The 23225-nt window shown below is 35.9% G+C and overlaps 1 protein-coding gene across 2 annotated transcripts in view; it reads right to left on the minus strand.

Annotated features, from left to right (window-relative positions):
• Window positions 1-23225, minus strand: part of HMCN1 (hemicentin 1) — a 541857-nt gene that overhangs the window by 7847 nt on the left and 510785 nt on the right. The window contains exons 101-105 of one of the 2 annotated variants that reach the window (XM_010853072.1): window positions 18489-18602; window positions 17636-17761; window positions 14999-15127; window positions 12729-13079; window positions 9059-9178 (exon numbers count right to left, since the gene is read on the minus strand). In XM_010853072.1, the coding sequence (XP_010851374.1) occupies window positions 9059-9178; window positions 12729-13079; window positions 14999-15127; window positions 17636-17761; window positions 18489-18602 (840 nt within the window). The remainder of the gene's footprint in view (window positions 1-9058; window positions 9179-12728; window positions 13080-14998; window positions 15128-17635; window positions 17762-18488; window positions 18603-23225) is intronic. The other variant, XM_010853073.1, reaches the window with a different exon arrangement.

Raw genomic sequence — 23225 nt, forward strand, 5'->3', positions numbered from 1 at the left:
TGTCCAGAGAGTCCCTTGGACTGCAAGGAGATCCAACCAGTCCATCCTGAAGGAGATCAGTCCTGAATATTCATTGGAAGGACTGAAGGTGAAGCTGAAACTCCAATATTTTGGCCACCTTATGCGAAGAGCTGATTCATTTGAAAAGACCCTGATGTTGGGAAAGACTGAAGGCAGGAGGAGAAGGGGACAACAGAGGATGAGATGGTTAGATGGCATCAGTGACTCAATGGACATGAGTTTGGGTAGACTCCGGGAGTTGGTGATAGACAGGGAGGCCTGCTGTGCTGCAGTTCATGGAGTCGCAAAGAGTCGGACATGACTGAGTGATTGAACTGACCTGAACTGAATTTTATCAAAAGCTGTTTCTGCATCTATTGTGATGATCATATAGTTTTTAATTCAATTTGTCACTGTGGTGTATCACACTGATTTGTAGATACTGAAAAATCTTGCATCCCTGGAATTTTGATCATAGTGTATGATCCTTTTAATGTAATGTTGGATTCAGTTTGCTAGTAATTTGTTTAATATTTTTGCATCTATATTAATCAGTGACATTTGTATGTATTTTTTCTTTTTTGTGGTATCTTTGGTTTTGGAGTGACAGTGGCCTCATTGAATGAGTTTGAAAGTATTCCTTCCTCTGCAAGTTTCTGGAATAGTTTCAGAAGATTTAGGTGTTAACTATTCTATTAAAGCTTTATAGAATTTGCCTGTTAAGTCATCTGATATGGTATCTTTTGGGGGAGTTTTTAAAATCACAGATTCAATTTTAGTATTTAAAATTGGTCTGTTCATGTTCTCTTTTTCTTCATTTTTCACTCTTGGGAGATTGTACCTTTCTAAGAATTTGCATATTTCTTGTAGGTTGTCGATTTTATTGACAAATAGTTGCTTATAGTATGGGCCTTTTTATTTCTGTGGTGTTGACTGTAACTTCTTTCTCATTTATGATTTTATTGATTTGGCCTCTCTCCATGTTTTTCTGGATGAGTCTGGCTAAAGGTTTATCAATTTTGTTTATCTTTACAAAGAATCAGCTTTTATTTTTATTGATTGCTTTTAATATTTTGACATTTTTATTTTTAAAAATTTTACTGTATAGTTGACTTGCAGTGTTCTCTTAGTTCAGGTGTATAGCAAAGCGATTCAGTTATACACATACATACATATATTCTTTTCTGAAGAACCACCTTTTAGTTTCACTGATCTTTACTATTGTTTTCTTCCTCTGTAATTCATTTATTTCTGATCTGATCTTTATGCTTTCTTTCCTTTTAATTAACTTTGGGTTTTGTTTTGTTCTTTCTCTAGTTGCTTTAGGTGTAAAGTTAGGTAGTTTCAGATTTTTCTTGTTTCCTGACGTAAGCTTGTATAGCTGTTAACTTTTTTCTTAGAACTGCCTTTGCTGTGTTCCATGTTTTGGATCATCATGTTTCTGTTTTCATTTATCTCTAGGTATTTTTTCGATTTCCTCTTTGATTTCTTCAGTGATCCATTTGTTACTTAGTAGCACAATGTTAAGCCTCCATCTGTTTCTGTTTTTTGCAGTTTTTTCTTGTAGTTGATGTCTAATTTCATAGTGCTGTGGTCAGAAAAGATGCTTGATAAGATTTCAGTTTTCTTCAATTTATTGAGGCTTGCTTTGTGGCCAAGGACATACTTTGACTGTACTTGTATAAGTACCGCATGTCAATCCTGGAGAATGTTCCATGTGCACTTGCAAAGAATCTGTATCCTGCTGCTTTTGTATGGAAGGCTCTATATATACCAATTAAGTTCACCTGGACTAATGTGTCTTTTAGGGCCTATGTTTTCTTATTGATTTTCTGCCTGGATCATCTGTCCATTGAGGTAACTGGGGTGTGTTAAAAGTCCTCCCCTAGTATTGTGTTACTGATAATTTCTCCTTTTATGTCTATTAACGGCCTTGAATATGAGATTTTGATATAGCAGTCTAGGTATACACACAATTGTTTTAAGTTGCTGATTTCTTAATTTCAAATGCACTTCAAGTATCCTGAATTTTTAATCTCCTTCTCTCATGATTACTGGTTTCAATATCATATTTAAATGTGGATGATTTCTTGCATTGTGTTCCTATGTGTCCAATTGTGTATCCTATGGGTGCATGTATATTTACAATTGCTCTCTCTTCTTCTTGGATTGATTCCTTGATCATTACGTAGTATAGTTCTTTGTTTCTTGTAAAGTGTTTATTTTAAAGTCTATTTTGTCTGATACAACTGTTGCTACTCCAGCTTTCTTTTGATTTCTATATACATGGAATCTCTTAAACCATTCCCTTACTTTGTCTTCATGGCTTCTAGATCTGAAATGGGTCTCTTTTCAGCAGCATATATATGGGTCTTGTTTTTGCACCCGTTCATTCATTTGTATCTGTGTCTTTTGGCTCAAGCATTTAATCCATTTACATTTAAGATGGTTATCTATGTATGTTCTTATTGCCATTTTGTTAATTCTTTTGGGTTTGCCTTTGAAGGTCATTTTTTCCCCTCTTTTGTTCTCTTGTGATTTGATGGCTATGTTCAGTGTTTGGATTTCTTTTTCTTTTTTGTATATACTTATTACAGAGTTGATTTGCAGTTGCCTTGAAGTTTTGATACAGCAGTCTAGGTATACATACAATTGTTTTAAGTTGCTGATTTCTTAATTTCAAATGCACTTCAAGTATCCTGAAGTTTTACTCTCTTCCTCTCATGATTACTGGTTTCAATATCATATTTGAATGTGGATGATTTCCTACCTTTTGGGTAGGTTTGCCTTTACCAATGAGCTTTCCCATTTCCTAATTTGCTTGTTTCTAGTTGTAGACTTTTCTTTTCTGTCTAAAGCAATTCCTTTAGCATTTTTTTGTAAAGCTGGTTTAGTGGTAATGAGTTCCTTTGGCTTTTGCTTGTCTGTAAAGCTTTAGATTTCTCTGTCAAAACGTGAATGAGTCTTGCTGGGTAAAGTAATCTTGCATGTAGGTTTTTCACTTTCATCACTTCAAATATAATGTGCTACTCTCCTCTAGCCAGAGTTTCAGCTGAAAAATCAGACAATAGCCTTATGGGGGTCCCTTATATGTTATTTGTTGCTTTTCATATTTTCTGTCAGCTTGATTACAATGTGTGTGGGCATGCCTCCTTGAGTTGATCCTCAATGGTAGTTTTTGCACTTCCTGGGCTTGGGTTACTGTCTCCTTTTGCACATTAGGAAAGTTTTCAGTTATTATCTCTTCAAATATTGTCTCAGGCCCTTTCTCTCCCTTTTCTCCTTCTGGGACCTCTATAATGCAAATGTTGGTGCATTTGACATTGTCTCAGAGGTCTCTCAAACTGCCCTCATTTCTTCTCATTTTTTTCTTTATTCTGTTATGCAGTACTGACTTCCACCATTCTGTCTTCCAGCTCACCTATCCCTTCTGCCTCATTTATTCAGCTATTGATTCCTTCTAGGGTGTTTTCACTTCAGTTATTGTATTCTTCAACTTTTTGGCTGTTCTTTGTATTTTCTAACTCTTTGCTAAAAATTTCTTACAGGTTTTTGCACCGTGCATCCATTCTTTACCTGAATTTTTGGATCATCTTTACAGTCATTACTCTGAACTCTTTCTCAGGTAGATTGTCTATCTCCATGTCACTTAGTTGTTCTGGGGGTTTATCTTGTTCTTTGTCTAGAACATAATCCTCTGTTATCTCCTTTCACCAGGATTTTTCTTTCTTTTTTATTTTTAAAAATATCTTTGGTTGCCCTGGGTCTTCATTGGTGTGTGCAGGCTTTCTCAAGTTGCAGAGAGTGGGGGCCACTCTCTAGCTTGGTGCATAGGGCTTCTCGTCTTGGTGGCTTCTCTTATTGCAGAGCACAGGCTCTAGGCACATGGGCTTCAGGAGCTGCAGCACGTGAGTTCAGCAGTTGCGGCTCATGGGCCCTAGAATCTGCAGGCTTCCGTAGTTGTGGCACATGGGCTTAGCTGCTCCATGGCATGCAGAATCTTTCTGGACCAGGGACCAAACCCGTGTTCCCTGACTTGGTAGGTGGATTCCTATCCACAGTACCACCAGGGAAGTCTTTGTATAGATTTCTGTTTTTATGTATGTGGAAGGTTAGTTATGTTTCTTGACCTTGGAGAAGTGGCCTCCGTGGGGGATGTCCTCTGTGTCCCAGCAGTACACTCCCCTTTTGTCACCAAAGGGCCAGGGACCAGGTGGTTCTAGGGCAGGTTCTGATCTGCATTTCTGGACTTGGTTCTGTAGGCTGCTGGATTGTAGTTTTTTTGCTTCTGGTGTCTGCCCTCTGGTGGGTAGAGCTGGGACTTGATAATGACATAATGTGCTTTCTATTACTCCTTTTACAATAGAATTAGTTTTCCTCCAGGAATGAAACAGAATCATGTTTATTTCAGTTAAATCTTAAATCTTGCCTTTTGACTCTGCAAACCAACTTCCAATTATGATTTTTATCTGTTGGAAGTGTTCCATCTCCTTGACAAAATGAAATTGTCTCAGAATGAAGTGAAAAGCCCTTTAGGAAAATGTGAAAGAAATTTATCTTTGCTATCATAAAAAAATCCCATTCCCCTCCCATCCATATTCCAAATTTCATTTTAGCTTTAATTTTTATAGTGAACTCATATAGAAACACGGGGCCAGTGGACTGTTAGGGCCTATGACAATGGTGGCTTGGAGGCCAGAATCTAGATACACATTTATACACAGGAAGAACAGCTACCTCATCACATATTTCCATTGGCTGAATATGAATATATCGAATGTCAGAATCTAATATACAAAATGTTTGTCCCTAGCTCCATAATAATATACACTTCCCATAGAAGAGCTTTCAAAAAGTATTTGAGCTTCTAAGAAGGTAACCCTTCTTTGTCTTCTATCACTATCTCTTCCGGAGTAAGTATCTTTAAGGCATTCAATCTGCTCACTTTGTTCACTCATTTTAGTCACTAGTCATAAAAAAAAGTAGCCAGAAAAGGTGGAGCAATCAGGCTATCTTTTGTTACCTGACAGTGTGGTAATATCTGGTTTTTGTAAGATATTATATAATTATATAACATATCATAAGATTAATTTAAATAATTGTATATAATATATAAAATTACAAAATATTATTTAAAAATTATTGTGATCAAAAATTAAAGTATAGGCTTTTCATAACAAATATTATTGCTACAAGAAAATTATACCAAGATCAGTTGAAAAACTTTCACAGGAACAGCTTTAGAATATATGAATGCATTTAACCAAATGCTTCTGGCTACATTAAAAAAAGTAATTCAGAATAAACATTTGACTTATAGAGAATATAAAGTAATTCAGATTCTCAATAGACATGAATTGCTTCTTAAAAACTTGGATAGATAATTCATTTTGAAGGCAATGCCAACATAGAGTATTTTTACACTTTTAGAATTAGATTGTTGTTCAGTCACTCAGTTGTGTTCTACTCTTTGCAACCCCATGATTTCCCTGTCCTCCACCATATCCTGAAGCTTGCTCAAATTTATGTTCATTGAGTTTGTGATGCCATCCAACCGTCTCATCCTCTGTTGTTGCCTTCTCCTCCTGCCTTCAGTCTTTCCCAGCATCAGGGTCTTTTCCAATGAGTTGGCCTCAGTTCTTCCAAAGAATATTCAGGACTGATTTCCTGTAGGATTGACTGGTTGGATCTCCTTGAAGTCTACGGGACTCTCAAGAGTCTTCTCCAACACCACAGTTCAAAAGCATCAATTCTTCAGCACTTAGCCTTCTTATGGTCCAACTCTCACATCCCTACACGACTACTGGAAAAACCATAGCTTTGACTATGTGGGCCTTTGTTAACAAAGTGATATCTGATTTTTAACACTCTTTCTAGGTTGTCATAGCTTTTTTTCCAAGGAGCAGGTGTCTTTTAATTTCATGGCTGCAGTCATTGTCCACAGTGATTTTGGAGCCTGAGAAAATAAAATCTATCACTGTTTCCTTTGTTTCCCCATCTATTTGCCATGAAGTGATGGGACCGGATGCCATGATCTTAAGATTTTGATTGATACAGGATGCTTGGGGCTGGTGCACTGGGATGACCCGGAGGGATGGTACGGGGATGGAGGTGGGAGGGGCGTTTAGGATGGGGAACACGTGTATGCCCGTGGCAGATTCATGTTGATGTGTGGCAGAACCAATACAATATTGTAATTAGCCTCCAAATAAAATAAATAAATAAATAAAAAAAAAGATTTTGATTGTTTGAGTTAACACTTTGAGAGCCCACTTTCACTCTCCTTTTTCATCTTCATCAAGAGGCTCTCTTTAGCTCCTCTTCACTTTCTGCCATAAGGGTGGCATCATCTGCTTATCTAAGCTTACTGATATTTCTCCTGACAATCTTGATTCTAGCCTGTGATTCACCCAGACTGGCATTTCACATGATGTACTCTGCATATAAGTAATAAGCAGTGTGATAATATTCAGCCTTGACATAATCCTTTCCCAATTTGTAACCAGTCCATTGTTCCATGTCCAGTTCTAACTGTTGCTTCTTGACCTGCATACAGGTTTCTCAGGAGGCAGGTAAGGTGGTCTGGTATTCCCACCTCTTTAAGAATTTTCCATAGTTTGCCAAGATCCACACAGTCAAAGGCTTTAGCATAGTCAGTGAAACAGTAGTAGATTTTTTTTCCTGGAATTCTCTTGCTTTTTCTATGATCCAACAGATATTGGCAGTTTGATCTCTGGTTTCTCTGCCTTTTCTAAATCCAGTTTGTATATCTGGAAGTTCTCAGTTCATGTACTATTGAAGCCTTACCTAGCTTGAAGGATTTTTAGCATTACCTTGCTAGCATGTGAAATGAGTGCAATTGTGCAGTAGTTTGAACATTTTTGGCATTGCTCTTCTCTGGGATTGGCATTAGATTAGTGGGGTTTAACATTAGCATACAAAATTTTCAGTTTCTCCTCTCTGGTTTTGGGGAAAACTATACTTGGTCATGTTTTTGGTTTTCATTATGCAATCTGATGACTTCTACTTTTGACTAGTTTCTGTCAATGTTCAATGTCAAGTTCACTTTAATATCCCTTTTATTATTGATATCTCTAACACTAATGTATAAAGCTTCAAAAATTCATCTGGGAATGAAACATAGTCTTTTGTTTCTCATAAATGCCTCAGACACTTTCTAAAGCCATAAAAGACTCCAAGTTATTCTTTAGAGTGGAGACTTCTTTAAAGGTTGTAATTGTTTTCTCTCATGTCCTTTTATAAAATCACAAAAATATGTAACTTGCTTAAATTGCAGACATTTTAGATGATGCCTGTTTCTGATTTGTGCACATTATTTTCCACTCTCTGGAGCACAAGTGAAAGTGGAAAAATGTTTTGAACTGAATGAGTGAAAAGGGCAACTAAAAAAACATACTGGCATAATTTAAAGGAGCAAAAATCCTCTAATGAGAATATGACATAATATAACCCTTAAAAATCTGGCTAAGGAGTTTGCAGTCCACTAGGTTATTCCAAATGCTTCAGTATCTATCCCCTTCCTTCCTTGGTACCTGGTGCACCTCTAGAGAGAGTAATGGTAGTGTTGTACACTGCCTCCCTTCAGAAGGATTCATGGGGTGAAGAGCTGGAGAAAGTTGTAAGCTATGGACAATGTAAGCACTCTTACATCTCTCTGCTGCCACACTACAATCACTGGTGTTCACAGCATCACAGGAGAAACCAAGGACCATTCTAAACATCATGAAATCTGTGATCTAGTCCTGCCCTTGTTCTTGATGGTTATAGGACACTGAGACTCACATAATCACTCTGAGAATTGGTTTTATCGTCTCTAGAATGGGTCCGAATCATTGTTCTTGACAAAGCTATACTGCTGATTAAAATGAGCTAACAGTTGTTTCAGAAAAATGGAAAACTATAATGTAGATACGTTATTCCAGTATTTCAAAACTTAGTAGAATGTTCTTCCTAGGGCAAGCTTTTCATAAATGTTTGGTGAAGGATGACTGGAGCAGAGTTTATTATTGCATTCACATGATCAGTGGGGGCTCTGAGGGAGTATATTGGGTGAATGGAGTAAGTAAGAGTGGGGAGGCTCATAGTAACCCAGGTGAAGCTACTGTCCGTCCTGTTCTTGCTTCCAGAACACATTTCCATGAGCTGCATCCTAGCAAATGTTTTGTAAAGGAAAGTCTTTCATGCAGGACAGAGATGAATAAAATTCAGAGCTTTTAAAGACCTATATAATATTCTTAGGTTTTTTTTTTTGTCCATAGAATTAGTTTCTTAGATTTTGATGATTTATGTAAATTCATACATTTTTTCTCTAAGTATACATTGCAACATACTACATTTCATCAAAATACAATGCTCCTTTCACATTTTTGTGTGAAGAGGGTACAATTGAGATTGATTTTTTTTTTCTTTCTGCCATCACTACATATTGTCTAGAACTCCACTGTAACACCTAGTAATAGAATTTTGTATGTTGATTAAGCACTTGTTTGCATGTCTGTATCCACTAGACTCTAAGATCATAAAGGAAATAGTGTATATTATTCACCTGTTTTAACCTACTGCATCCAGAATTTCTAGAAAATGATTGGTATTCATCATTCGATTCAAAAAATGAATGAGTTAATCACCCACTGATCACTAAAACAAAGTATAAAATAATGCCTAACACTGAAGTACATTTACTGAGCATTCATCCCATTTCTCCTTTCTTCTTAGCCGGATTGTAAAACATGTCTGAAGAGATCTAATTCCTTTTAGTTTTAAATATATATGATATGAACTGATTTAGGCATTCCTGTGTGCCTTCTTCTAAGATCATACCAAAAATGTTTCTCAAATTTTCCTTTGCTTAATTGCCGCCTTCTGCTTTTCCTGCTTGCAAAAGCAATGATTAAAGATAAGTCTGACCCATGGGAATGTGAAGGGAAAGGAATCAACTAGAAGAATAATTATTCAAAAAAAAGACATTTCTCACACTATGCTATCTATATTGGTTTTAAGTTAAGTTGCAGCACTAAATGTCCCAAAGTTTTCTCACCTTGACATGTCTTTCCATTGAGCATGAGCTGATAGCCAGGTGGACAGATACACTGATAGCTCCCAAAGGTATTTTTACACTCATGCTGACAGGTGTCTGTATTTTCACATTCATTAATATCTGTGCAGAAAGAAAGCAGAATATGTAAGTACAAAAAACAAAGGCAGAAACTGTGACAGAATCAACTATAAACAAGCTTTTGACATACAGTAGACAACTTAGTGATTTTATACTCATCTATTTAAAAAGGCTCAAAGTGGTTTCATATCAGGATCTGTTTTTAATGGAGTCCAATATAAGCTGTCCTATATTATAAAATATGAACACCTCTTTTGTGTATAAATGTATTTGAACTGAAACCCCAACCTAGCCAATTTCAATGTTACTTAATTAAGATTAGAACAACAGATGAAACAGAACTGTGCAAGATCCCAAACTACTAAAGTGCTAAACTCTTGACAGAACAGTAGAATTTACCTAAAAGATAAAGTTTCTAATGAGATTAACTGGAAAAAGAAATATTCTTTTCTATTTTATTTAAACTGTAGTTGCCTCTCCAACAGCCATGTGTAACTTTCCCATATGCAGATATCATTTAGTGGAGGTGATTTTATCTTTGCAATAGGAATATTTATCCAGCTTATACAATTATCAAGTATTTCACTAATGACAACTGCATATACATAGTTGCTATGTTACTTTGGGCCAGCCACTTAACTTCTCAAGATCTCAGTTGATTCTTCTGCCAAGAGGAGTCATAGACACAATCTCCTTACTTCTCACAGGTTTGTTGGAAGGTGCAAATATAATAAGATATGAACATTTTATGAACTATAAAGAGCTAATCTACCTGCTATCACTAAAGAAAATTAAGAAAACTAATAAAAAGGACAGATAGAAAAATAGTTTAAAATTAATTGCTATTTGCTTTCCAAATCAGGGATGGGATTTGAGAGGCCTAGATTTACTGTCCCAACTGTGTTTTGCCTAATAGTAAAATCTGCCAACCAGTGTTAGAAGAAAGAGGAGAAGATGGTATGAAATGGGGGCAGTAGGGCTGTGGGCTGGAAGTGAAGGGAAGAGAAAGTGAAAACTTGGAGATGACTCAGAGCAAAAAAGAACCTGTTCATTCTGCAGATGCTCAGATTATAACTGCAATGATTCAAGCTGTTAATGACAAATACTCATCAAATATTTGTCATTGTTTTTGCCCCATTTTAGTTACCCAAAGCATTCAGGGCTGCACTTGAGTTATTTTAACATTTTCCCTTTATAATCTGCTTTAACAAAAATGACAACAGAAATGTAAATCATGTTGAACTCCAAGTAGTTTAAAGTGGCCCTAAGTGTGATTTCTATGTTCAGAAGCAATGTTTCATTCATTTTCCCTAATAAGCTTTGGAATAAATTCCTTAAAAAGCTAAATTTTAGCCCAAGTCTAACAAAATGCCATGGTGTTAATCTGAATCTTTTGTAATCTGTCTATCCCAGATGGTTAATTAAAGAAAGACATTTCGTGTTTACTGCAAGTTGCTTGTTACATAATTCCAAAGCTGTCTGCAGTCATAGTGTGAATTTCTTTATTAGTACAAACACCATAAAATATTCACTGTATTTTAAGAAATATTTCTAAGCCTATTCAGTGGTCCCCAATAAAACTTAAATATCCAGTAATTAACTAGTTATAGAAGTTAACTTTAGATTCTCCAAGACGGGTCCTCACTCTGAAGTAGTAACTGCCTTACACAGTAGATTGTTTTGGGAATGTAATTCACATAAATATGTTACTGTAATATAAACACAGAGACAAAGAAAACATTCATAAGACTTTACTGATGAAATTACAGGGCATAGATTGTGGTAGAGAAAAGGAGACATGGTTACCAATCAAGGACACTTTCTTAAAATGACTTGGACCTTCAGATGATTTAGAAATCAACTAGATGGTGTATGGTGTGGGGAATATTGTTTCCCTCATTTATGAAAGCATAAGCAAAGATTTTTGGTGTAGAAGAAAAGAGTTGTCTGAAACAAAGGCAGACAGTGGGATGTTAATAGGATATGAAAACTTCTCAGTGGGAATGACTATTTGGAAGAAACTTAGAAAAACGAAATGTTAGATGTTAATTCTATGGAAAGTAAAAAGTTTCACTAGTAAATAGGTCAAAATTGTGGGCATAAAAAATTACCAATGGGAAAAAAAACCCCAATAAGAACAGTTTGAAGCAGGCTGAGAGCAATGTTTGATATCCTGCCGAGAACAGTAGAGTCCACAGGCTTAGTATTAATAATTAAGTAGTATTTGACCATATGTGGAAAAATGTTGAGAGTTGTTAATGAATGTATGAATGTTTCACATTCAATAAGTAAAAGAAACGAGCGCTGTCCACAATTCAGGGAAGATGATCACAGGTAGAAAATTCCATATACATCATATTAAGCTTTAGGTACTTCAAGACAGCAGATGGAAAAGTTCTGGGAACATTTGGGGCTAAAGGATAAAGGCTTGAAAGTGTAAGGATCTCGAGAGTTTGAAGGTCCAGTAGAGGGGAGATGATGTGAGAAGCTGAGTCCACCTAACAGTGACAGGGGACACATGTCAAAGACTACGATGCAGGAACAGGACTTGGAGAAGGGCAGAAAGAGAAATGACAAAAATTGAAGTCAGATGGTATTCTTTAAGTACTTAAAAAAAAATGTTTAACAGAGAGCACATTTGGGAGAGAATAAATGAAGCATAGGATACCTAAGAAAAATGCAATACCATGAGGTTGGCATAGGGGTCTTTAAATTTAAACAGAATTTCATTCTTTCCCCTCTTGCCTCCCCGCTCCCTTTCTTTCTTGTTTTCTCATTTCTTTGACCAAACTGCAGGGCTCATTTGTGCTTGCTAATTCCTCTCAGTGTATAGTTCCATGACATGCAAACTGTGGATACTCACAGAAAATTGAATTATTTGAACAACAGATGGAATTGTTTGCAGTTTAACTGAAGACAGGGTCTTCATTCTGGAGTTGGAAATTACACTTCACTTTTGTAAACAAATTAAGTTACAGACTTGTAAATTTAAAGGTACTGAAAGCACACAATTTAGAACAATGGAAAAAAGTTTTGTCCTGACTTACATTATCTTTTCAGTGACTCACATATATACAAAATAAATCAGAGAAGCTCCATGGGGAGTGTGGGACTACAGTCAGGGCAGTGTTGTATGTTCATACAGAGCAAGCAGTTGACACAGTGGCAGAGCGTTTCCCTTTAAACCCACTGCTTTAGCATCCGTCGGACAAAACCATAATCTGCTAGTACTGTATTACGGTGGTAATATGCATATTCTCTTTCTTTAAAAAACCATATTCTGAATGCCACTGCACTTTGCTTCTATATAGCATTAAATTTAGTAACACTTTCAGGGTCAATAAAAAAAAGAGAAATTGCCAACATAAAACAGGAAATGATCAGAATGTACACATGTAAATACATTACTCATTTGAGAAAACTGGCTATGGGTGTAGGTGCCAGAGTAAATGTCTTGAAGCTTTGAGTCATCCCATATCTGAAATCAGGTGTAGTTCACTGCACCCAGACTCTCACGGGTGCTGTACGTATGCTCAGACTTTGGTCCATAAGAGAACCCACAGAAAGGAAATGGAATATGGCTGACATTTACCTACACATGTGTCAAGGCTCGCCTCAGAGCCTTCGGGGCAAGTTTTCCTAATAGTCCTTCTAGTCCTGGAGAGAGATGTTCTGCTGTTCCTATACTCTGAGTAGGAGCTGTAGAGATGTGAGTACTGTCTGTAATGCTGTTGAGGTTGATAGTTGTTTCTCATGGGGGAGAAGCGTGCAAGGTTATAGCTACTGTATTGATTGCCATAATTTGGCAGCCTCTCCAGTCCAGCGCAAGATTTCCCGTCCCCTAACAAATGTTGTCCTGGTGGACAGATACACTTGAAGCTGCCAGGGGTGTTGAAGCACTGATATGCACAAGGCTTAGGCACTTGTTCACATTCATTAATATCTGCTCGTGTGCCATGATACATAAAAAAGAGAAAAAAAAAACACAACATACACACATATACACACAGAAAACACAGAAATAAAGAATCAGTCTGTGAAACAAACTGAAAACATTATGTTACCTTCCAAAGCTGGGAATATAGTAATTTTTCAACTGCTGTAAACTTTTGAAAAAGCTTTCATCATTAAGATATAACTATATAGAGAGATTCTATGATTCTCCCTAAACACTGCTTTACAGTAGAAACAAGTAGGATTACAATGGAAAATGTGGTCTTGAACCCAGAAAAACGAGAGTTCAAAGCTAATATAGATCTTACTTTCGTTGGTGAAGAATGCAATCATATCTCTAGTTAGAGTTTAATTATATTTTTGATCACTTAGTGCTTCTAATCTTTCATATAATTACAAATTTCAGATGCAGGAATATTGGTACAACTACAGTCAGTTTTATTTTCCTTTTTTTTTTTGAATCAATAATTACTCATGAATAATCATGCTTAGCACATTTTCTTAACAAAAATTAAAAAGAAGGAAATGACACAAAATCATTCTTCCTAAGAAACTCACAAAGTTCAAAAATGAAAGCTATCCTTCTTTCCTAGATCAACACAGAGTATGTACTCACAACACTTCTTATAAAGTGAATAAATACCAGAGATCAAAACCAAATTCTTTAATTCATTACCAAAGTGCCATGAAAGAAAACAACTAGAATAAAGTAGTAAATTTTGCTTTAATAATTATTTCAGTAGGCAAAAGTTAAAATTAGCATTTTTAATCTCTTTAAGGCAATGGCCCTACCTTCTTTACAAATTTATCCCCCAGCCCAATTGCTGACACTCAGCTTCAAGTCAAACAAGTGAACAGCTGAACATATTTCATTCTGCTAGGTCACTGTAATAACTTATCAAAATGTTAAATTATATATAAATTACAATACCTAAATAGAAGACTAAAATTACATGCATTTCTATTAAATAGTATTTATTTTAAAAGAGTTCATAATAATGATACTACTATAAACATTTGCTGTGCACAAAGTACTATGCTAGGAACTACATAAAGACAGTACTAAATTTTTATGGAAGAATTCACTATAAAGACAGGACAGGCTTGTCTCTTTCTGGCCATAAGGACAGGTTGTCTCTTAAATAGATAACCAAGGCATCTAATTTAAAAAGTATAATAGCATGCAAACCAGAAACCAGTAATTAAAAGCTTAACACAAGTTTTTTGCTGCATGTAAATGTAAATATTCTGAGGTAGAATATTTTATAGGTCAGTTTCTTGATTATAAATGTGTTAATTTTAAAAAAGCATATGGTTACCTTCTTGAAGATACTTTCTATCTACCTGCCTTACTTTACACTCCATTATAACTAAGATGGAAACAAATAGGCAATTGGAAGAATTAAATGAGATTCTTAGCACTGGGAATGGTATATAGCATGTGCTAAATATATGGTAGATAAAGTGCTAATTACCAATTCACTTAAAATGTGTTCACATTTTAATCCCTCATAACTAAACCTTCATAGTACATACAATTATACTTCACATTCAAATAAAATGTATCTATACAAACATATCATGTGCATAGCGAGATAATCAATGGGATAATCTTCATAATTAAGTTGTCATGGTAATTATACCACACCTCACTTTGATATGTGTAGTTTATAGTAAGCATTCTGTAAGTAGTTATTATTACCACTTGAAAGTCAGTGTAAGTTGAACTCAATATGAAGTCTCTAAGAAGTAATTCCAACTGTGTAATGGATTACTTAAACCAACTTACTCTTCTAAATGTAGTAAGAAAGCATTTGAATACACAGTGGCCCTAATCAAGTTGGTAGGTAGGGGTAGTTAATTGTATTAACAGTTTTATTAACTTGATAAGAGTTTCTGTTAACTTACCCAAACAGGGTCTTCCAAGTCCTTGAGACCGGTACCCTCTTGGACACACACAACGATAGCTGCCTCTTGTATTCTCACATATCTGGTTATATCTGCACTGATGGGTCCCATCTTTACACTCATCAACATCTATGAATACGGAGGCAATAAAAAGCAATAACATTTCCTCTTTCAAAACCTGAGGTCACTATATTTAAAATGAACATTTTAATTGTTTAGAATGCTGCATTTCTTACCATGTGATTGAACCCTGCAGTCAGAAAAGCTGGGTTCAAGTCCCAGCTCTGTCACTTATTAGAAAGCTTAGTTGCTCAGTTGTGTCCAACTCTTTGTGACCCCATGGTCTGTAGCCAGCCAGGCTCCTCTGTCCATGGGGGATGCTCCAGGTAAGAATACTGGAGTGGGTTGCCATGCCCTCCTCCAGGTCACTTGTTAATTGGCTTCTTTTCCTCTTTCTGCTCCCTACCATGGATAGAGTTTTGTTCTCAGCTTTCTCTTCCCTTCTCTATACCCCTCCTCCTTTTGCCATCGTATTTATTCTATTGACTCTAATGAGCTTCCTGATGTAGATCTAGAGCAGTAGTACCACACTGCTTCTCATCTACAGACTCAGATTTCTAGCTGCTAGCTGGTCATCTCCATCGCCATATTTTACTAGAACTTCAAACTCGGCATGTTCAGAGTATCATTATTTTCATTTATGATAACAGCATTCTGTTTTCCCCAAACTAAACATCAGAGTTATCTTTAATTTAGTCCCTAAACTTCTAAGATTGAGTAATTCTACTTCCTTTGAACAAAGCCATGTATCCCCATTTTCCATTTTCATGTAACTATATTTTTGCTATAGCTTCTTAAACAGTCTTCTGATCTTTCAGCTTATGTCTAATTAATCTTATACATAAACTAGAGTCAATATTCTTAAAAATACAGTTACACATAACTATATATGATGCTATGAATTGGCTATTCGTAGGAATTTAGAAAAACATTTACCTATATCCATATTGCTGAAAACAGTCTTTGCAATCTGATAGTCCACTCTCCCATTTAAAAAAAATTATACTAAATCTCCTTGTATCTCAACAAAGACCAACAAGTGGTCACTACTCCTTCATTTATATCTACAATCTCCCCTCTCTCTTACATTATTTTGAGACAAATCCAAGGCATATTTTAACTTTAGTAATAAATGTTTCATTTCAAAATTCTTCCCCCCCCATTTTTAAAATGAGAAACTTCTGTGTTTCTCAACAGAAACTCAAATTTCCGTGTCATTTCAAGACTTGTTCAAGATCAGATAGCTGTTAAGGAGGATGAATTTTAACATGTTCTCTGTAACTCCAGCTCTTTCCCCCTCATACAGGGTCATTTTTCTTTCCTTTTACTATCACCTCCACATACTGACATCCCATTCGAGGATAATTTAAATATGATCACTTCCATGACATGGCCGTTAGTCACTCCTATTAGATATGAGCACTCTTTTGAGTACTCTTACACAATTTTATCTGTACCTCTGTTTTTTTTTTTTTTTAATAAACTTTCTTTAATTTTTGGCTGTGCCGGGTCTTCGTTGCTGTGCACGGGCTTTCTCTGACTGCGGGAAGCGGAAGCTCCTCTGGTTCTGGTGTGTGGCTTCTCATTGCAATGGCGGAAAGCGGAAGCTGCTCTGGTTCTGGTGTGCGGGCTCTCATTGCAATGGCAGGAAGCGGAAGCTTCTCTGGTTCTGGTGTATGGGCTCTCAGTGCAATGGCTTCTTTCATTGCGGAGCACAGGCTTTAGGGCGCATCAGCTTCAATACCTGCAGCGCGAGGGCTCAGTAGTTGTGGTACATGGACTTAGCTGCCCCGAGGTATGTGGAAGCTTCCTGGACCAGGGATTGAACCTGGGTCTCCTGCTTTGGAATATGGATTCTTATCCACTAGACCATCAGGGAGGTCCTACTTGTACTTTTTATGGCATTTCATCTTATATTACTGTTTTTTTTTTTTCTTTTGGTGAGGCAAGTGGAGTTGGCTGATCTATCCCAGGCGATTTTAAGTACACGAGAACAGGAATGCTATCTGCTTCAGTTCTGTAAATCGTGAAGCTCACAGTTCTGTCAACTATGGCAGACTAGCACAGAATAGGCACACAAAGAACAAACTTAGGGAGAAATATAATTTACTTCATTGGTTATTGATTTAACATTTAATGAATAGTTATAAAATAATTATATTTTGAACTTTCAATAAGTCTTTACAAACATAAGTTTTTCTTAACCCCGCCAATGAAATTCTTAAATATATGCTAAATTTCATATTAGAAATTATGTGAGATAATATTACTGCATGTGGATATTAAACGATATAAATCAATTGTGTAATTCATGGGAGCTCAAAATGGTCTAAGTTTCTTGGATGAGCTTTCATTTCCTGGTATAGTCATGATGCTGGGACTTCAGAGCTTAACCATACAAGAAGTTGGTAGTAAAAAACCTATAGAAAAAGATATTTCTTGGTTGGATGAAATTTATTCTAAAGATATTTCTTTGTTGGATGAAATTTATTCTAATCATGAGTTTTAAACAAGGATGCCTTACTTGGCTTGTTGGCAGTAAATGGATCTCAGTCACTGAAATAGCCAGACACTCACCAATGCAGGTTCCATTTTCTGCCTTGGTCATTCCGTTTGGACAGAGATCAATGCATTTATAACCACCGCGAGTGTTCTTGCAATGCTGATCTGGTCTGCATACATTCTGTCTACACTCATTTATATCTTGATAAAAGAACAAAGATAATGCAGATTGAGAAAGTGATTTCTTCCACTTTTTCATGAAAATATGCCTTTGGATTTTAAGGATAAATAGTATAGATGATTATATAATCATGGTATAAGGTTGAAGTGTTTAAATCCATCAAGGTATGTAACACACTTTATTTTAGAACATAATGATAAAAATAAAAAATATTACATCACATAGATGGAAGCCATGCCAAAACATTTCCCCCTCCTAGAAAAATAAAAATTATATGTATATTTAATTGCTGAGTTGTGTCCAGCTCTTCGTGACCTCATGAACTATAGCCCACCAGGCTCCTCTGTCCATGGAATTCTCCGGGCAGAATACTGGAGTGGGTAGCTATTCCCTTCTCCAAGAGATCTTCCAGACCTAGGGATCGAACCTGGGTTTCCTGCATTGCAGGCAGATTCTGTATTGTCTGAGCCACCAGGGAAGCCCATATATAACTATATACACACATATATCATGGTTTTGTGAAAAAATGGTAATATAATAGAGAACATGTTAAAAATGGTTTTAAAATTGGAAAGTGAAACCTGTAAAGTATAGCATTTGTTTCCTTTTCTTTTTGTTTTGTTTTGTTCCTTTTGTTTTAGATCACATAAATAGTGCCCTATATCAGACACAACCCATAGATTAGATCAGACAACATTAAGATATTACAAAGATGTCACTGCTTTGAATTCATAGCCTTTGCCTTACCCACACATTTTCTGCCTTTGAGCTGATACCCAGGTTCACATCCACAGTGAAAACTTCCTATGGCATTGAAACAGCGGTGGTGACAGGGGCTGGATTCTTGACATTCATTAATATCTGTTAAACAAAACAGAACTTTCATTACTTTCATTACATGCTGTTAGAAAACAGGTTAGTTTATCCCAAATGTTTAATATTTTAGTGATCTTTGATCAATATTATGTTTAAGATCTTCCCTAAAAAGAATCCAATCTAACTGTTCTCAAGGGATCTGCTAGATAATTGATAGAATTAACTGCTAGTGAGGGTTTCTCTTCAACACTATCCCAAGATTGACATTTGCTATTGCTTCAGAGCTCTGTTGATGTAATACTTCTGTAGTTTAACTATTTTGCTTACTATATGGCTCCCACTCCTGTTTTTAGGAACTTTCAGCCCTGGAACATAGCTGACAGAATGAAGTACTGAAAATAACTAATAATAAAGTTAGGGTCTTCTGCAACATCTTTTGAAATTTGAACTTTCTTCCGGATTTTTGCTGTTATCAGCCTGATGCAGGCTGTGCTCAGATGACTGCAGCAACTTTAGCTTTTATGCTCATCTGTAGTCATTGCCAAGTTAATCTTTGTGAACATCATCTGGGTCACGGTGTAATGGAAAAAAAAGTGCAGGTGTGAATCCCCCCAGTTGACGCGTACGTGCTTGTATTTTGTACCTTCTCTTTTTTCATTCCTTCTGTTCCCAAAAAAAGGGAGATGACTACTTCCATTTAAGAAAAGTTCCTCTAGTTGAGCTTTTGATCTCTGTGGTCTGTCTTCTCCTTCCTCACTAAGATAAGAAGTGCGGTCCACCAAGCATTTCCTCCTCTCATATGTTCTTAAAGCTCTTCGTCCTTACTGCCATCTTTCCTATAACCCTGTAGCCATAATCAAATCTTTCCTTTCTCAACAGAGTCCCTCTCTCAGATCTATACTCACCTCAAGCTCCTGCCACTTCTCTACTGTCTTACTCCAAACCCTTAGAAGAACAAAACGTATTTTAGGGTCTTTGTGTTCTCATCTTACATTCCTAAATTTGAGATTTCCAGTGTCTTATTTTGTTCTTATTTTCTATTTCAAATCTTCTAATTTAATCTTTCAAAATCTGTACATGTCATAGAAATGCACAAATGTGTTAACATCTTTTTAAGTTACATTTTTATCTTGTATTGGGCTATAGTTGATTTATAATGTTGGCTAGTTTCAGGTGTATAGTAAAGTGGTTCAGTTACATATATACATGTATCCATTATTTTCCCATATAGCTTATTACAGAATATTGAGTAGTGCTTCCTGTATTATACAGTAGGTCTTTGTTGATTATCTTTATTATATATGTGTATGTGTGCTAAGTCACTTCAGTCGTGTCCAACTCTTTGTGACCCTATGGACCTTAGCGTGCCAGGCTCCTCTGTCCCTAGTATTGTCCAGGCATGAATACTGGAAAAGATTTTCATTTCCTACTCCAGGGGATCTTCCTGACCCAGGGATCAAACCTGCATCTCTTATGTCTCCTGCATTGGCAGGGGGACTCTTTACCACGTGGGAAGCCTATATATTACTGTGTGTATCTTTACCCCAAATTCCTCATTTATCTCTTCCTCCCTTTGGTAACTATAAATTTGTTTTCTGTGTCTGTGGGTCTGGTTGCTTTGTAAATGAGCTCACTTGTATCATCTTTTTAGATCAAATGTATAAGTGATATCAAATAATATTTGTCTTTCTCTAGTTTATTTACTTTGTATGATAATCTATGTTGCTGCAAATGACATTATTTCATTCTTTTTATGAGTATGTAATATTCCATCATATATATTACCACATCTTTATCCATTCATGTATAGATGGACATTTAGGTTGCTACCATGTCTTAGCTACTGTAAATAATGCTGCAGTGAACACTGGGGTCCATGTGTTTTTTCAAATTATTATTTTCTCCAGATATATGCCCAGGAGTGGAATTGGTGGATCATATGTTAGTTCAATTTTTAGTTGTTTTAGGGAACCTCCATACTGTTCTCCATAGTGGCTGTACCAATTTATATTCCTACTAACAGTTGGAGTATTCCCTTTTCTCTGTACCCTCTCCAGCATTTATTATTTGTAGGCTTTTTAATGGTGGCCATCCTGACTGGTATGAGGGGATACCTCATTGTAGTTTTGATTTGCATATCTCTAATAGTGATGTTGAGCATCTTTTCATGTGCTTTTTTCGCCATTTGTATGTCTCTGAAGAAATGTCTACTTAGATCTTCTGCTCATTTTTTGACTGGGTTGTTTGCTTTTTCATATTGAGCTACATGAGCAGTTTGCATATCAATCCCTTGTCAGTTGCATCATTTGAAAATATTTTCTCCCATTCTGTGGGTTATCTTTTTGTTTTGTTTATGGTTCCTTTGCTGTGCAAAAACTTTCAACTTTAATTAGGTCCCATTTGTTTGTTTTTATTTTAATTACTCTAGGAGGTGGATCCAAAAATATATTGCTGTGATTTATGTCAAAGAGTATTCTGCTTACATTTTCCTCTAAGTTTTATAGTGTCCAGTCTCACATTTAGCCTGTAATCTATTGAGTTTATCTTGGTATTTGGTGTTAGAGAATGTTCTAACTTTATTCTTTTATGTGCAGCTGTCCAGTTTTTCCAGAACCAATTGAAGAGACTGTCTTTTCTCTATTATATATTGTAGACTCCTTTATTATAAATTAATTGGCTGTAGGTGTGTGGGGTTTATTTCTGGGCTTTCAGTCTTGTTCTGTTGATCTGTATTTCTGTTTTTATGGCAGTACCATACTGTTTTGATTACTGTAGTTTTGTAGTATAATCTGAAGTTAGGGAGCTTGATTCTACCAGCTCCATTTTCCTTAGAATTGCTTTGGCTATTTCGGGTCTTTTATGTTTCCATACAAATTTAAAAATCTTTGTTCTAGTTCAGTGAAAAATGTCACTGGTATTTTGATAGTGACTGCATTGAATCTGTAAATTGCATTAGGTAGTATAGTCATTTTGACAATGTTGACTTTTTCAATCCAGGAACATGGTATATCTTTCCATTTACTTGAATCATCTTTGATTTCTTTCATCAGCATCTTGTAGTTTTCAGAATACAAATCTTTTACCTCCTTAGGTAGGTTTATTCTGAGGCATTTTAATCTTTTTGCTGTGATGGTAAATGGTATTGTTTCCTTAATTTATTCTTAAGTAACTTGTAATTTTTTCTAATCTTTTGCTGTTATTATATAGAAATGCAACAGACTTCTGGGTATTAGTTTTATATCCTGAAAATTTCCCCAATAAATTTTTGAGCTCTAGTAGCTTTCTGGTAGTACCTTTAGTATTTTCTATGTTTAGTATAATGTAACCTGCAAAGAGTGACAGTTTTACATGTTCTTTTCCAATTGGGTTCCTTTTCTTTATTTCTTCTCTGGCTTCCATGACTAGGGCTTGCAAAATTATGTTGAATAAAAGTGGTGAGAGTGGACATCCTTGTCTTGTTCCTGATCTTAGAAGAAAAACTTTCAGCTTTTCTCCATTGAGCATGATGTTTGCTGTGGGTATGTCATATGGCTTTTATTATGCTGAGTTAAGTTCCCTTTATCCCCACTTTCTGGAGAGTTTTTTCATAAAGGGATGTTGATTTTTGCCAAAAGCTTTTTCTGCATATATTGAGATGATCATATGGCTTTATTCTTCAGTCTGTTACTGTGGTATATCACACTAATTGATTGCAGATATTAAAAAATTCTTGCATCCCTGGGATAAATCCCATTTGATCATGGTATATAGTTCGTCTGTTCATGAAAGTCCAACTCTTTGGACTGTAGAGTCCATGGAATTCTCCAGGCCAGAATTCTGGAGTGGGTAGCCTTTCCTTTATCCAAGGGATCTTCCCAACCAGGAATTGAACCAAGGTCTCCTGCATTGCAGGCAGATTCTTTACCAGCTGAGCTGCAAGGGAAGCCCAAGAATACTGGAGTGGGTAGCCTATCCCTTCTCCAGTGGATTTTCCTGACCCAGGAATTGAATGGAGTCTCCTGCATTGCCTGCATATTCTTTACCAACTGAGCTATGGTCTGTTCTATTTATTCCTGATTCAGTTTTGGGAGACTGTACCTTCCTAAGAATTTGTTCATTTCTTCTAGGTTGTCCATTTTATTGGCATATAGTTGTTTGTAGTATTCTCTTACAATCCTCCATATTTCTGTGGTGTCATTTGTAATTTCTCCTTTTTTATTTCTAATTTTATTGATTCAAGTCCTCTCCCTTTTTTTGATGAGTCTGGCCAAAGCTTTATCAATTTTATTTTTTCAAAGAACCATCTTTTAGTTTAACTCATCTTTTCTATTTTTGTTTTGGTCTGTATTTCATTTATTTTTGCTCTGATCTTTATGATTTATTCCCTTCTACTAACTTTGGGTTTTGTTTGTTCTTCTTTCTCTAGTTGCTCTAGGGGAAGGTAGGTTGTTTATTTGAAATTTTTCTTGTTTCCTGAGGTAAGATTGTATTGCTATAAATTTCTCTCTTAAACTGCTTTTGCTGCATCCCAACGTTTTTGGATCATTGTGTTTTCATTTTTCTGAGTCTTTTTTGATTTCCTCTTTGATTTCTTCAATGATCCAATTTTTTTTTTCTTTTTTTTTTTGTCATTTAGTCTCCACGTATTTGTGTTTTGGGCAGTTTTTTTTTTTTTTTTTTATAGTTGAT

Source organism: Bison bison, unplaced genomic scaffold, assembly GCF_000754665.1.
Source record: "Bison bison bison isolate TAMUID 2011002044 unplaced genomic scaffold, Bison_UMD1.0 scf7180017864322, whole genome shotgun sequence".
In the NCBI taxonomy this organism is placed as follows: Eukaryota; Metazoa; Chordata; class Mammalia; order Artiodactyla; family Bovidae; genus Bison; species Bison bison.